The sequence below is a fragment of the Chiloscyllium punctatum genome, chromosome 10, assembly GCF_047496795.1.
Source record: "Chiloscyllium punctatum isolate Juve2018m chromosome 10, sChiPun1.3, whole genome shotgun sequence".
NCBI classification, from domain to species: domain Eukaryota; kingdom Metazoa; phylum Chordata; class Chondrichthyes; order Orectolobiformes; family Hemiscylliidae; genus Chiloscyllium; species Chiloscyllium punctatum.
In genome coordinates this window covers 103,567,413-103,582,775 of record NC_092748.1, presented here as the reverse complement: position 1 = coordinate 103,582,775, position 15,363 = coordinate 103,567,413, and the positions used below count along the sequence as shown (strand labels likewise).

Below are 15,363 nucleotides of genomic sequence, written 5' to 3'. Positions count from 1 at the left end.
AAGACTGGAGGTTGGCAAACATGGTGCCACTGTTTAAGAAGGGTTTAAGGACAAGCCAGGGAACTATAGACTGGTGAGCCTGACCTCGGTGGTGGGCAAGTTGTTGGAGGGAATCCTGAGGGACAGGGTGTACATGTATTTGGAAAGGCAAGGACTAATTTGGGATAGTCAACATGGCTTTGTGCGTGGGAAATCATGTCTCACAAACTTGATTGAGCTTTTTCAAGAAGTAACAAAGACGATTGATGAGGGCAGAGCAATAGATGTGATCTATATGGACTTCAGTAAGGCGTTCGACAAAGTTCCCCATGGGAGACTGATTAGCAAGGTTAGATCTCATGGAATACAAGGAGAACTAGCCATTTGGATACAGAACCGGCTCAAAGGTAGAAGACAGAGGGTGGTGGTGGAGGATTGTTTTTCAGACTGGAGGCCTGTGACCAGTGGAGTGCCACAAGGTGCTTGGCCCTCTACTTTTTGTCATTTACATAAATGATTTGGATGTGAGCATAAGAGGTACAGTTCGTAAGTTTGCAGATGACACCAAAATTGGAGGTGTAGTGGACAACGAAGAGGGTTACCTCAGATTACAACAGGATCTGGACCAGATGGGCCAATGGGCTGAGAAGTGGCAGATGGAGTTTAATTCCGATGAATGCGAAGTGCTGCATTTTGGGAAAGCAAATCTTAGCAGGACTTATACACTTAATGGTAAGGTCGGAGGGAGTGTTGCTGAACAAAGAGACCTTGGAGTGCAGGTTCATAGCTCCTTGAAAGTGGATAGGATAGTGAAGAAGGTGTTTGGTATGCTTTCCTTTGTTGGTTAGAGTATTGAGTACAGGAGTTGTGAGGTCATGTTGTGGCTTTACAGGACATTGGTTAGGCCACTGTTGGATTATTGCATGCAATTCTGATCTCCTTCCTATCGGAAAGATGTTGTGAAACTTGAAAGGGTTCAGAAAAGATTTACAAGGATGTTGCCAGGGTTGGAGGATCTCAGCTACAGGGAGAGGCTGAACAGGCTGGAGCTGTTTTCCCTGGAGCGTTGGAGGTTGAGTGGTGACCTTATAGAGGTTTGCAAAATTATGAGAGGCATGCATAGAATAAATAGGCAAAGTCTTTTCCCTGGGGTGGGGGAGTTCAGAACTAGAGGCCATAGGTTTAGGGTGAGAAGGGAAAGATATAAAAGAGACCTAAGGGGCAATGTTTTCACGCAGAAGGTGGTACGTGTATTGAATGAGCTGCCAGAAGATGTGGTGGAGGCTGGTACAATTGCAACATTTAAGAGGCATTTGGATGAATATATGAATAGGAAGGGCTTGGAGGGATATGGGCTGGGTGCTGGCAGGTGGGACTAGATTGGGTTGGGATATCTGGTCGGCATGGACGGGTTGGACCGAAGGGTCTGTTTCCATGCTGTACATCTCTATGACTCTAAGAAGGCACAGTTTTAGTGTGATCTCCAACTGAAGCAAGAATGAAGTGAAGAAAACATTTCCACTCAATGAGTGGTTCGGGTGAGGAATGTGCCGCTTGGAAGTCTGGTGGTGGCAGCTCAACTGAGGCATTCAAGAAGGCACCAGATAAATATGTAAATAAAAATAATATCCACGTGTCTGGGGAAGAATATCAGAAGCTTTGCATTAGGTGCTGATGCTCATTTAACAAGCACAGCGTTGTCTTTCTGCGGCAAAAGAATTCTGTGAATCTGTGATATGCAGAAATCTGATGTCTATTAGATCATCTAGTCTATAACTACAGAATGCAGTTCTCAGTCCAAACACCTTCCCTTGAAACAAAGATGTTCAAGTGAGATGAATTGGCCATGCTAAATTGCCCATAGGGATGTGCTAGTTTGGGGTGAATGTAGAGTAATTGGGTAGGGGAATGGGTTTGCGTGGGATACTCTTCAGAGGGTCAGTGTGGACTTATTGGTCCAAAGGGCATGTTTCCACACTTTGAAACTAGTACACTGTGTTTTTATTCATTGTCACTGAGTATTGAACATCCCAATTAAAATAAATCACAGCAGCTACAGGATAGCATTCTGGTTTTAATAATTCACACTAGTCTTTGAGCTGTACAAGCAATATCAAACTAAATCAAGTCTCTCCCATTAATTACCTTACTTCAGAAAAGTGGTGTAATTAGACTTTGCATTCTAAAAGAGCCATGATTTGATGAATTATTAAGCATTTTTTCACTCCAGTGACTTAAATACCAGAATCTGCTCACGGGGCTTTCTCAGTCATATGGCTTTCTTGCTACAGATGCACATCTAATTATGCCATCATGGTTCTCTGAACTAGCACAGCCACATAGAATTAGTAGTGGAGCTGTTCAATGTATTATCCCACAACTCTTCAAATTTAAAAAGTAGAACATGTTTCCAATATTTCTCCATACAGTTACTATGTGCTAGTAGAGCTTATCATCGTGCATTTTTTAAAAAAACACATTGACAAAATGAGGGTGTCGCTGGCTAGGCCAACATGTATTGACCATCCCTAGTTGCCCAGACGACAGTTAAGAGTCACCCACATTGCTATGAGTCTGGAGTCACATGTCAGTCAGAACAGGTAAGAATAGCAGTTCCTTCCCAAAACGACATCAGTGAACTTGGTGTGCTGTTTTCCGCAACTATCAGCAATGGTTTCATGGGTCATCATTAGACACTTGATTCTAGATTTTTATTGGATATAAAATTTACCACCTGCCATGGTGGAATTTAAACACTGGATCCCAGAACATTATCTGGATCTCTAGATTAATTATCCAGCAATAATACCCACCAGGCCAATGCCTCCCCATAATGAATCTCAGAAAACTCTAACTCATTTCCATCCTCCATACAATGGATGATTATTCTTATATGAACAGTCATCTCCACATTAAGCATCAAGGCTAGGGATCTAATCTGGGATCTTTCTTGTCTGTGAGGTTTAGAGATTGTGGTCTTTCCTCTGAACCTTCATGAGAGTCTCCTTTTGTGTCTTTTCTAACACTATGTAGCATGGCTACAGCATGCAAGCAGCTAAAGGTAGCTGTCACAATGACAAATGTCTTGCCAAGACAATTTTGGCTGTTGCTGAAAGCACAAAGACTGTGAGATTGAATATTTGGGCACAAAGTGGTAAAATATGAGCTTTTCTACAATTTAATCATTGCCTGGATCAACAAGTCTGGATCAGCAGGTACTGGTTAATTCTATTTCTGAAGTTCAGATCACAAAGAACTCCTGGCAAGTTGCACAAGAGAAATTTTGATTGCCGTAAAGAGAAAAGGAGTGGAGGAAAAACAAGCACTTGTATTTTTATGACGTATTTCACAACCTCACTATATCACAAAGCATAAATTCTCTGGATGTAATTACTTTGAACGCACTGACTCATATATTCAACTAACTATATTCACTGACTTTATTCAAGATTATTACATAGCCCAAACCTTTAGGATCTGGAATTTATATAGCATTTATATTATTTACATGGCCACAGAATTGCTCCTATGAAGTCAAATATTATTTTATAAGTAAACTACTTAATGCTGTATATTACCTGAATGTAGATGGCTTGCCCTTCTCGATCGATCTTGACACTATGAACCTGGCCATTTGCCCAGTTTCTGGTATCAATACTCAAGAAAACAGGATCGAAATCACCATCCAGTTTGTATCTTATTTGAAAACTCCCTGGAAGGAAAGAATTGATTGATTTCAATTGGAGAGATATAATCTGGTTAAGAGGCTAAACATAGGTCAAACTCCAGAACTTGTATTCAGAAAAATATAATTTTCTAAAAATAACATATTCAAGTATTAAGGTTTGTCCTAATGTGAAAATTCTACTATGTCTAACACTGTAAGTTAGTTAGATTTTGTATTTGTCATTTATTTTCAATTGTGTGTTTATATTTTCTATACAAATGATACTTCACACTAATAACCTACCATTCAATATGAATGCGTTCAAAAGTAAAATGCTCAATTAGCTCAGCAGATTTATTATGCTGTGGAATGTAACGCAGTGTAATTGTATCTACCTCTTTAACGTATGGGTTTCACAGCAAAATATCTACTTCTCATATGTGTCAGGAAGACAAAAGTAGAATCGTTGGGGATGCCTCAAGACAGAACAATACTTTTAACATTTTTTAAGTGCTTGTGAGTTTGAAATAATTGGTGTAAATTAGTACAGCATGAAAATCCCAATGTGATCCAGGTTTGGGTGCTCAAAAGTTTATTAAGAAGGTTCAAAATCATGCTGCTTGAGAGTTTGTCCTTTTATTTGGAAACAATACACAAATACAAAGATATAAAATGGACTTTTAATTACTTATGCATCATTTCCCCCATCTCATCTCATCAATTGAATGTACAAGTGTATAGCTAATAGTATCTAACAAAGTTCAGGAAGGATGTGATTGAGAGTTGAGTTGCACTACTAAAAGGGAAATTCTTAGAAGTGTCTTTGCTGGGAACAACTTTTTGGAAAAGTATATTTTAAGATTAATCTGCAAAATCAGCTCTCTCAGAGGATGGGGACTCAAGTCATATTGCCATACTCTTAACAGGTCATAGGTCTTCTCTTTCATTGGAAAGGGACCATTGGTAGTGATTTAACTGGAGGACTGCCACACCTCAGGAGAAGGGATAGGTTGAGAAGGAAATTCCTTCATGGTAACCTCAGGAGGTGTGTGATTTGAACCCATGCTGTCGGCATCACATGACTTTGCAAACCAACTGTGCAGCCAACTGAACTGACCATCTAGGGAATGTAGTTCTCAATGAACTACAAAACTTCAAAAATTGCTGGCCAATTTACAGCATTCAGGAACTTCCCTTCTACAAAAGACACCTCATCCATTGCCTTCCCTTGAGCTTGCTGATTTTGTATGTTAATTTTCCATGAAACCGGTAAAGACTATTACAAGTCAGAATTAGTGTGGCAAATACCCTGCTAATTTTGCCAAAAACCCTCTCCTTTGTAGAGAAAGGGAACAATTTAATCTTAGAGTAGGCTAAGAGGCTGGCACAACATTGAGGGCCGAAGGTCATGTACTGTGTTATTAGACTAGATCCCCCACAGTGTGGAAACAGGCCCTTCGGCCCAACAAGTCCACACCAACCCTCCGAAGAGCAACCCATCCAAACCAATTCCCCTACATTTACCCCTGACTAATGCACCTAACACTATGGGCAATTTAGCATAGCCAATTCACCTAACTTGCACATCTTTGAACTGTGGGAGGAAACCAGAGACACCCGGAGGAAACCCATGCAGACATGGGGAGAATGTGCAAATTCCACATAGACAGCTGCCCGAGATGGGAATTGAACCCAGGTCCCTGGTGCTGTGAGGCAGCAGTGTTAACCACTGAGCCACCGTGCCGCTCTAAGTATTCTAAGTTTTATGTTCTTTAAAGCTGTTAGATCTCCTGACTGCAAGGAGCAAGTTATTCTTATATCATTAAATATGTTAATCATTAAAAGGCTGTAGGTTAGATAGATTTTTGATCAAAAAGTGAGTAGGTTCTGGAGGACAGGTGTGAAAATGGAAAGAGACTACAAGCAGATGAATTATTGAGTGGCATAGCAAGCTCATGCGGCTGAATGGCCTAATCTTGCTCCTATTCCTTACCAACAACAACTTTAAGGTTACTTCTAAATTAAATTTAGAGGACTTCAAATTCTTCACACAGTTAGGAAAAGTGCCTATGATTGAAATATGTGCCAAACAGAAACCAGACTGGCAGAGGTACTAATGCATTGGCACAGCAATGATGTAACATCCAGGAATGCAACCAACCTGACAATATAACACTCAACTGTGAAAAACACATCAGCCAAACATCCTGTGAGGCAGCTGGTGACACCACTCGCTGTCAACAACTTAACATAAAAAGTGTTGCATAACATTAAGTAGAAGCAGGCTAGTTGGCATTTGAATTGCTTCTTGTACAGATGGACAAAGAAGCGTGCCTTATGACTAAGTTAAAGTCAACAACACCTGAAGTAACTCAATGTGCTGAAACATTAGTTGGTGCTTTGGAAATATAAGGCTTCAATTAAACTTGTTTTAAAGAATTAGATCATTTATTCTTCCTTTTCTTGGATTAAAAAAACTATTAAATGTCTAATACTAGGGGGCATGCATTCAAGGTGAGAAGGGGAATGGTCAAAGGAGATGTGAGGGGTACGTTTTTTACATAGAGAGTGGTAGGAGTGTGGAACAGGCCGACAGGGGTGATGGTGGTGGCCGATACAACAGGGGCAATTAAAGGTACTTTTAGATAAGCGCATGAATATGCAACAAATGGAGGGATATGGACCAAGGGCAGGCAGAAGGGATTAGTTTAATTTGGCATCATATTTGGCACAACATCATGAACTGAAGTGCCCATTCCTGTGCTGTACTATTCAAGGTTCTTTGTATTAGGATTAAATTCTGATGTTTTTGGACTTGTGAAGTATGATTTTAAGAACATAGAACTTTACGGTATTCATTTCATCGTATCCACAATATAAAGTAGAAATGAACTAATTGAGAGGATTTTGCATCAATCTGTCAGGCCCGATTTAACATATCAATACTATGATGGCAAAAAGATCTTGCAAAATTACACAGCAATAAGAGAAGAGTTAGAGACAAGAATGCAGAGAATAGTATGACTGACAAATCATTCAGAATCAACTGTGTTTCAATGTTAGCATTTACACCTCTGAGTCAGAAGATTGTGGATTTAAGCCCCAGTGATTCAAAATCTAAGCTAACCCTTCAACTGCGGTGATACAATTAAAAAAAAACCTTGGATGCTGGAAATCTGATATAAAAATAGAAAGTGTCAAGAAAAAAACCCTCAGCAGGTCAGGCAGCATCTGTGGAAAAGAATGAATGCCTCAGGTCATTGATCTTCCATCATAGAGAAAGACAGAAGTGAAAGAGTGTTTTTGGACTAGTGGAAGAGAGGACATTGCAGGAAGAACAAAGAAGATGGCTTTGCCAACAAAAAAACTTCCCCAAAGATTTTTATTTTGCCCTCAACATGACAATTCGTGTGGATACCAATGTAAATGGGAACATGCTTACACTGTATCTGAAGAGAGAGAGAGACCATAAGATGATAAAACTTTAAGCTGTAGGAGCAGGAGTAGGCCCATTGAGTGCATTCAGTCTGCTATATCATTTAAAGAGATCATAGCTAACCTAATAATCCTCAACTCCACATTCCTGCCTTTTCCCTGTAACTCTTAATTCCACAAGTGCTTATAAATTTGTTTATCTCATCCATGAATACATTTAAGACCCCAGTTCTCAACAGCCCTCTGTAGTTTGCCTGGATTGGAATGGAACGAGTTTCCTACTACAGATGTGTCCAGCCCATCATGAAAGATACATTATTGGACCTGGTTCTTGGAACTGATGTGGGCCCAGTAGATTAAGTACCAGTGGGAAATATTTAGGAGACAGTGCTCACTGTGTGATACGGTTCACATTGGCGTTGGAGAATAAGGGGAGAAAGTGAGGACTGCAGATGCTGGAGATCAGAGCTGAAAATGTGTTGCTGGAAAAGCACAGCAGGTCAGGCAGCATCCAAGGAGCAGGCGAATCGACATTTTGGGCATGAGCCCTTCTTCAGGAATGAGGAAAGTGTGTCCAGTAGGCTAAGATAAAAGGTAGGGAGGAGGGACTTGGGGGAGGGGCATTGGAAATGCGATAGGTGGAAGGAGGTCAAGGTGAGGGTGATAGGCCGGAGTGGGGGTGGAGGCGGAGAGGTCGGGAAGATGATTGCAGGTTAGGAAGGCGGTGCTGAGTTCGAGGGATTTGACCAACCAACCCAACCACCCCATGGCCCAACACTTCAACTCCCCCTCCCACTCCACCAAGGACATGCAGGTCCTTGGACTCCTCCATCGCCAGACCACTGCAACACGACGGTTGGAGGAAGAGCGCCTCATCTTCCGCCTACGAACCCTCCAACCACAAGGGATGAACTCAGATTTCTCCAGTTTCCTCATTTCCCCTCCCCCCAACTTGTCTCAGTCAAATCCCTCCAACTCAGCATTACCTTCCTAACCTGCAATCTTCTTCCTGACCTCTCAGCCCCCACTCCCACTCCGGCCTATCACCCTCACCTTGACCTCCTTCCATCTATCGCATTTCCAACGCCCCTTCCCCAAGTCCCTCCTCCCTACCTTTTATCTTAGCCTACTGGACAGACTTTCCTCATTCCTGAAGAAGGGCTCATGCCCGAAATGTCGATTCTCCTGCTCCTTGGATGCTGCCTGACCTGCTGCGCTTTTCTAGCAACACATTTTCAGTTGGAGAATAAGATGCAATAAACCCAAGTTAAGAAAAATCAATTGGCAGAGAGCTGACTTCAAAGGGGCTAGACAGAGTTGAATATGATAGATTGTTGGGGGAAGATCAGTAACTGAACAATGAGCCACCTTCAAAAAGCATATTGGGAGCAATGAGGAATTTGCAACAGCAACAGCATGTGATGGATGCCAGTTATAGGAAGGGGGGGGAAGTCTCAGATACAGTCACATAGATGGGTTAACTCCAGGAAGGGTAAGAGAGGTGGCACTTAGGGCAGGAGTCTTTTATGGATATACCCATTTTAAACAGGATTGCTGGTTTGGAAAATGTATGGGGTGGTGGATTCTCAGGGGAATGCTGCACGAACAACCAGGTTTCTGGTATTGAGACTGGCTCTAATGCAATGAGGGGTACGTCGGCTTCCAAGAAATCAATTGTGTTAGGGGATTCTGTAGTCCAAGGTACAGAGGGATGTTTCTGTGGCCAACAGCGAAAAAGCAGAATGGTTTTTGCTTCCCTGGTGCCAGGATCAAGGATGTCTCAGAGAGAGTACAGAATGTTCTCACAGGGGAGAGGGGCCAACAAGAGGTCATGGTCCACATTGGAACCAATGATATCGGAAGGGAAAAGGTTGAGATTCTGAAGGGAGATTACAGAGAGTTAGGCAGAAATGTAAAGAAGAAGCCCTTGAGAGTAGTAATATCTGGATTACTCCCAGTGCTACAAGCTAGTGAGGGCAGGAATAGGAGGATAGAGCAGATGAATGCATGACTGAAGAGCTGGTGTATGGATGAAGGATTCACATTTTTGGATCATTGGAATCTCTTTTGGGGTAGAAATGACCTGTACAAGAAGGACGGATTGCACCTAAATTGGAAGGGGACTAAGATACTGGCAGGGAAATTTGCTAGAGCTGCCCGGGAGGATTTAAACTAGTAAGGTGGGGGGGTGGACCCCAGGGAGATAGTGAGGAAAGAGATCAATCTGAGACTTGTGCAGTTGAGAACAGAAGCGAGTCAAACAGTCAGGGCAGGTAGGGACAAGGTAGGACTAATAAAATAAACTGCATTTATTTCAATGTAAGGGGCCTAACAGGGAAGGCAGATGAACTCAGGGTATTGTAAGGAACATGGGACTGGGATATCATAGCAATTACAGAAACATGGCTCAGGGATGGATAGGACTGGCAGCTTAATGTTCCAGGATACAAATGCTACAGGAAGTTTAGAAAGGGAGGCAAGAGAGGAGGGGGTGCTGGGGGGGTGGGGGGGGTGGCATTTTTGATAAGGGAAAGCATTACATCGGGTGGACCTGAGAAATAAGAAAGGGATGATCACCTTATTGGGATTGTATTATAGACCCCCCAATAGTCAGAGGGAAATTGAGAAACAAACTTGTAAGGAGATCTCAGCTATCTGTAAGAATAATAGGGTGGATATGGCAGGGGATTTAAACTTTCCAAACATTGACTGGGACTGCCATAGTGTTTAGATGGAGAGGAATTTCTTAAGTGCGTACAAGACAATTTTCTGATTCAATATGTGGAAGGTGCAAAACTTGATCTATTCTTGGGAAATAAGGCAGGGCAGGTGACTGAGTTGACAATGGGGGAGCACTTTGGAGCCAGCAACCATAATTCTATTCGTTTTAAAATAGTGATGGAAAAAGTTAGACCAGATCTAAAAGTTGAAGTTCTAAATTGGAGAATTTTGACGGTATTAGGCAAGAACTTTTGAAAGCTGATTGGAGGCAGATGTCCGCAGGTAAAGGGATGGCTGGAAAATGGGAAGCCATCAGAAATGAGATGACGAGAATCCAGAGAAAGTATATTCCTGTCAGGGTGAAAGGGAAGGCTGGTAGGTATAGGGAATGCTGGATGACTAAAGAAATTGAGGGTTTGGTTAAGAAAAAGAAGGAGGCATATGTAAGGTATAGACAGGATAGATCGAGTGAATCTTTAGAAAAGTATAAAGGAAGTAGGAGTATACTTAAGAGGGAAATCAGGAGGGCAAAAAGGGTACATGAGGTAATTTGGGCAAATAGAATTAAGGAAAATCCAAAGGGTTTTTACAAATACGTTAAGGACAAAAGGGTAACTAGGGAGAGAATAGGGCTCCTCAAAGATCAGCAAGGCAGCCTTTGTGTGGAGCAGCAGAAAAGTGGGGAGATACTAAATGAGTATTTTGATTAGATTCCCTACAGTGTGGAAACAGGTCCTTCGGTCCAGCAAGTCCACACCGACCTCCAAAGAGTAACTCACCCAAACTCATTCCCCTATATTTACCCCTTCACCTAACACTATGGGCAATTTAGCATGGTCAATTCACCTAACCCGCACATCTTTGGACTGTGGGAGGAAACTGGAGCACCCGGAGGAAACCCACGCAAACACGGGGAGAACGTGCAAACTCCACACAGACAGATGCCCGAGGCAGGAATTGAAACCGGGTCTCTGGCACTGTGAGGCAGCAGTGCAAACCACTGTGCCACCCCATTTTGTATCAGTATTTACTGTGAAAAAGGATATGGAAGATATAGACTGTACGGAAATAGATGGTGACATCTTGCAAAATGTCCTGATTACAGAGGAGGAAGTGCTGGATGAAACGGTTAAAGGTGGATAACTCCCCAGGACCTGATCAGGTATACCCGAGAACTCTGTGGGAAGCCAGAGAAGTGATTGATGGGCCTCTTACTGAGATATTTGTATCATCAATAGTCACAGGTGAGGTGCTGAAAGACTGGAGGCTGGCAAATGTGGTGCCACTGTTTAAGAAGGGCAGTAAAGACAACCCAGGGAACTATAGACTGGTGAGCCTGACCTCGGTGGTGGGCAAGTTGTTGGAGGGAATCCTGAGGGACAGGGTGTACATGTATTTGGAAAGGCAAGGACTGATTTGGGATAGTCAACATGGCTTTGTGTGTGGGAAATCATGTCTCACAAACTTGATTGAGTTTTGTGAAGAAGTAACAAAGAAGATTGATGAGGGCAGAGCAGTAGATGTGATCTATATGGACTTCAGTAAGGCTTCAACAAGTTTCCCCATGGGAGGCTGATTAGCAAGGTTAGATCTCCTGGAATAAAAGGAGAACTAGCCATTTGGATACAGAACTGGCTCAAAGGTAGAAGACAGAGGGTGGTGGTGGAGGGTTATTTTCAGGCTGGAGGCCTGTGACCAGTGGAATGCCACAAGGATTGGTGCTGGGTCCTCTACTTTTTGTCATTTACATAAATGATTTGGATACGAGCATAAGAGGTACAGTTCGTAAGTTTGCAGATGACAACAAAACTGGAGGTGTAGTGGACAGTGAAGAGGGTTACCTCAGATCACAACAGGATCTGGACCAGATGGACCAATGGCCTGAGAAATGGCAGATGGAGTTTAATTCAGATAAGTGTGAGTTGCTGCATTTTGGGAAAGCAAATCTTAGCAGGACTTATACACTTCATGGTAAGGCCCTAGGGAGTGTTGCTGAACAAGTGACCTTGGAGTGCAGGTCCATAGCTCCTTGAAAGTGGAGTCGCAGGTAGATAGGATAATGAAGAAGGCATTTAGTATGCTTTATTTTATTGGTTAGAGTATTGAGTACAGGAGTTGAGAGGTCATGTTGTGGCTGTACAGGATATTGCTTCGGCCACTTTTGGAATATTGCATGCAATTCTGGTCTCCTTCTTATTGGAAAGATGTTGTGAAACTTGAAAGGGTTCAGAAAAGATTTACAAGGATGTTGCCAGGGTTGGAGGATTTGAGCTATAGGGAGAGGCTGAACAGGCTGGGGCTGTTTTCCCTGGAGTATCGGAGGCTGAGGGATGACCTTATAGAGGTTTACAAAATTATGAGGGGCATGGATAGGGTAAATAGACAAAATCTTTTCCCTGGGGTGGGGGAGTCCAGAACTAGAGGGCATAGGTTTAGGGTGAGAAGCGAAAGATATAAAAGAGACGTAAGGGGCAACTTTTTCACGTAGAGGGTAGTACGTGTATGGAATGAGCTGCCAGGGGAAGTGGTGGAGGCTGGTACAACTGCAACATTTAAAAGGCATTTGGATGGGTATATGAATAGGAAGGGTTTGGAGGTATATGGGCCGGGTGCTGGCAGGTGGGGCTAGATTGGGTTGGGATATCTGGTCGGTATGGACGGGTTGGACCGAAGGGTCTGTTTCCATGCTGTACATCTCTATGACTCTATGACTCTTTATGAGTACATTGAGGTATATTTTGCCTCATGCAAAAGGTAGGACAAACAAATCCAGAATTCCTTGGATAACAAGGGAGGTAGATATTAGCACTGGAAAGGAGAGGTGTGCTTATGACAAGTGTAAGACAGGAATACAATTTAGAATCCAAAGAAATGCTAAAGGCTGATGAGGAGGTTAAAAAGCGAATAGGAAAATCAAAGAGGAGCTATGACCAAGGTCTAGTAGCTAACATGACAGGAAACTGCAAGTTATTCTCAACATATAAACAGCAAGGGTGGTTAAAGGAGGAGGAAAGTCGATATCAGAAACCAAAGGGAGAATTTACAGACAGAAGCAGGGGAAGGATCAAGAGTAGAGTGCTGCTGGAAAAGCACAGCAGGTCAGGCGCATCCGAGGAGCAGGATAATCAACATTTCAGGCAGGAGTTCTTCATTGTTTTCCTGATGAAGGGCTCCTGCCCAAAACGTCGACTCTCCTGCTCTCCGGATGCTGCCTGACCTGCTGTGCTTTTCCAGCACCAGTCTAATCTTGACTTTGATCTCCAGCATCTGCAGTCCTCACTTTCACCTGGAAGCAGGGGAAGGGTTGAGTTATTTAGGGAATGCTTTGCACCTGTCTTTACAAAAATGCTGCTCGGGTCATAGTGACAGAGAAAGGAACTCTGTCATGAAAGATAAAAATTAAGAAGCAAGATGTCTTGGATAGATTGCTGGTTATTAAAAATTAACAAGGGACCAAGACTGGATGAGATGCTTTGAACGATTTTGGAGAAAGTAAGGAAATGCAGACTGTTATGGACCAGGCCAGATGCCTCAAAATCTTTCAAGAAATTAGCCCAGATGCTAACTTTGTTAATTGTTTTAAGCAGGTGTAATGCAGATATTCCAGGAGAGAATCAGCTGGTCAAACCACTTAGTTTTAAACAAAACAGAATGTGTTTATAAGACTACCGAATGATGTACAAACAGAAAACAGAATACTGAATACTTATCCTATCCAAAAACCCAACAGATTATCCCAACTTAATGATGTTTTTCCAAATACTTTCAACAATCCCCATAAAGACCCCTTGGCATAAAAGGTAAAATCAAACACAAGTTCTTACAGGATAGAGGTCAGGGAGAGAGTACCAGCCTGGACCTGCTTCTCGGTCCAGCAGCTTTTCCACACTACTACTAAAAAACAACAAACCAGAGAGCAGCTGAGCTGGGAGAACTGACCACACCCCTTTCATTGTACTTGGCCTGAAAACCCTTGAACCCTCAGACTTTTCGGAGTCTGTCATTTACAAAATCCCTGAAAAAAGAACTAAGGAAAGCATAACCATGTTAAAGTTTGTTACAAGACAAATTGGCCATAATCTTAAATCCTTCCCTGGATTCTGGAAGGAGGACCGATGGGTGCCAAAAGACTACCAACATTATGACCTTGCTTAAATACTGGTTGTAAAGATAATCCAAGTAATTATAGAGTGTTCGTTTAACCCTAGTAAGGGAGGACATTTTGGAAACCATAATTTGGGATAGAATCAGTCGTCAAATGGAAAAAGGTGGAAGGATTAGGGTAAGTCAGCTTGGATTTCTAAAAGAGAAATCATGCTTTAGTAACTTGTGGCATTTCTTGATATAGTGTTGGAAAAGCACTGTGAAATAAGGCTTTCTGATGTAGTATTCATAGATTTCCATAAGGAATTTGATACACAGCCTCACAAAAGACTTGTGAGGAAAGCTGTGTATCATGATATAAAAGAGATATAAAATTGGCCAAGCGATAGAAACACAGCAATGGTCATGAATATTTTTCTGGTTGGATGAAGGTTTGTAACAGAGTTGCCCAAAAGTTGATGTTGAGAGAACTACTTTTCCTTGCTTGTATTAATGATCTGGCTCAATGGTTAGCATTGCTGCTTTACAGCACCTGGGTTCAATTCCAATCTTGGGTGACTGTCAATGTGGAGTTGGCACATTCTCCTCATGTCCTCCAGGTGCTCTGATTTCCTCCCACAGTCCAAAGCTGTGCAGGTTGGGTGGATTGGCCATGGCAAATGCAGTATGTCAGGGATAGGGTAGAATTGTGGGTCTAGGTGGGATGCTGTTCAGAGGGTTAATGTGGACTCAATAGACTGAATAGCCTGCTTCCAAACTGTAGGGATTTTATAATGATTTGCTGTGCTGGGGACAATTTCCACATTTACAGATGACACTAAACTTGGAAGAATAGTTAACTATGAGGAGGATCGTGTAGAACTGCAAAGAACACTGAGCAGTTGGTGGAGTGGGCGGATAGGTGGCAGATGAAGTTCAATGCAAAGAAGTGAGGTGTTATGCATTGATCAGAAGTTCATTGAAAGACAATATAAAATTGGAGGTACAATTCTAAAGTGTGTGCAAGACCAGAGGGCCCTGACTGTCTTTATTTTTAACGTTGAATTTAACATTGCCAGATCCATGAGTCAGTTCTTGCACTGGCCTCCTCATCCAACAACCTCTTCCACTTTACCAAGATCTTTAATTCAGTCCACATTCTCTCAACTGAAAATCTAACACCCAGGCAGCCACTTACTGCTGAGACATGCAGGTCCTGGACCTCCTCCACCGCCGCTCCCTCACCACCCGATGCCTGGAGGAAGAATGCCTCATCTTCCGCCTCAGAACACTTCAACCCCATGACATCAATGTGGATTTCACCAGTTTCCTCATTTCCCCTTCGCCCACATCACCCCAGCTCCAGCCTTCCAGCTCAGCACTGCTCTCCTGACCTGTCCTACCTGCCTATCTTCCTTTTCACCTATCCACTCCACCCTCCTCTCTGACCTATCACCTTCATCCTCACCCTCATTCAC

At 42.6% G+C, this 15,363-nt stretch overlaps 1 protein-coding gene across 2 annotated transcripts in view; it reads right to left on the bottom strand.

The window, feature by feature from the left end:
- Nucleotides 1-15,363, bottom strand: part of LOC140482415 (contactin-associated protein-like 5) — an 878,213-nt gene that overhangs the window by 177,797 nt on the left and 685,053 nt on the right. For both annotated transcript variants that reach the window (XM_072579896.1, XM_072579897.1), the window contains one exon: nucleotides 3,558-3,691. In XM_072579896.1, coding sequence (XP_072435997.1) covers nucleotides 3,558-3,691 — 134 coding nt within the window. The remainder of the gene's footprint in view (nucleotides 1-3,557; nucleotides 3,692-15,363) is intronic.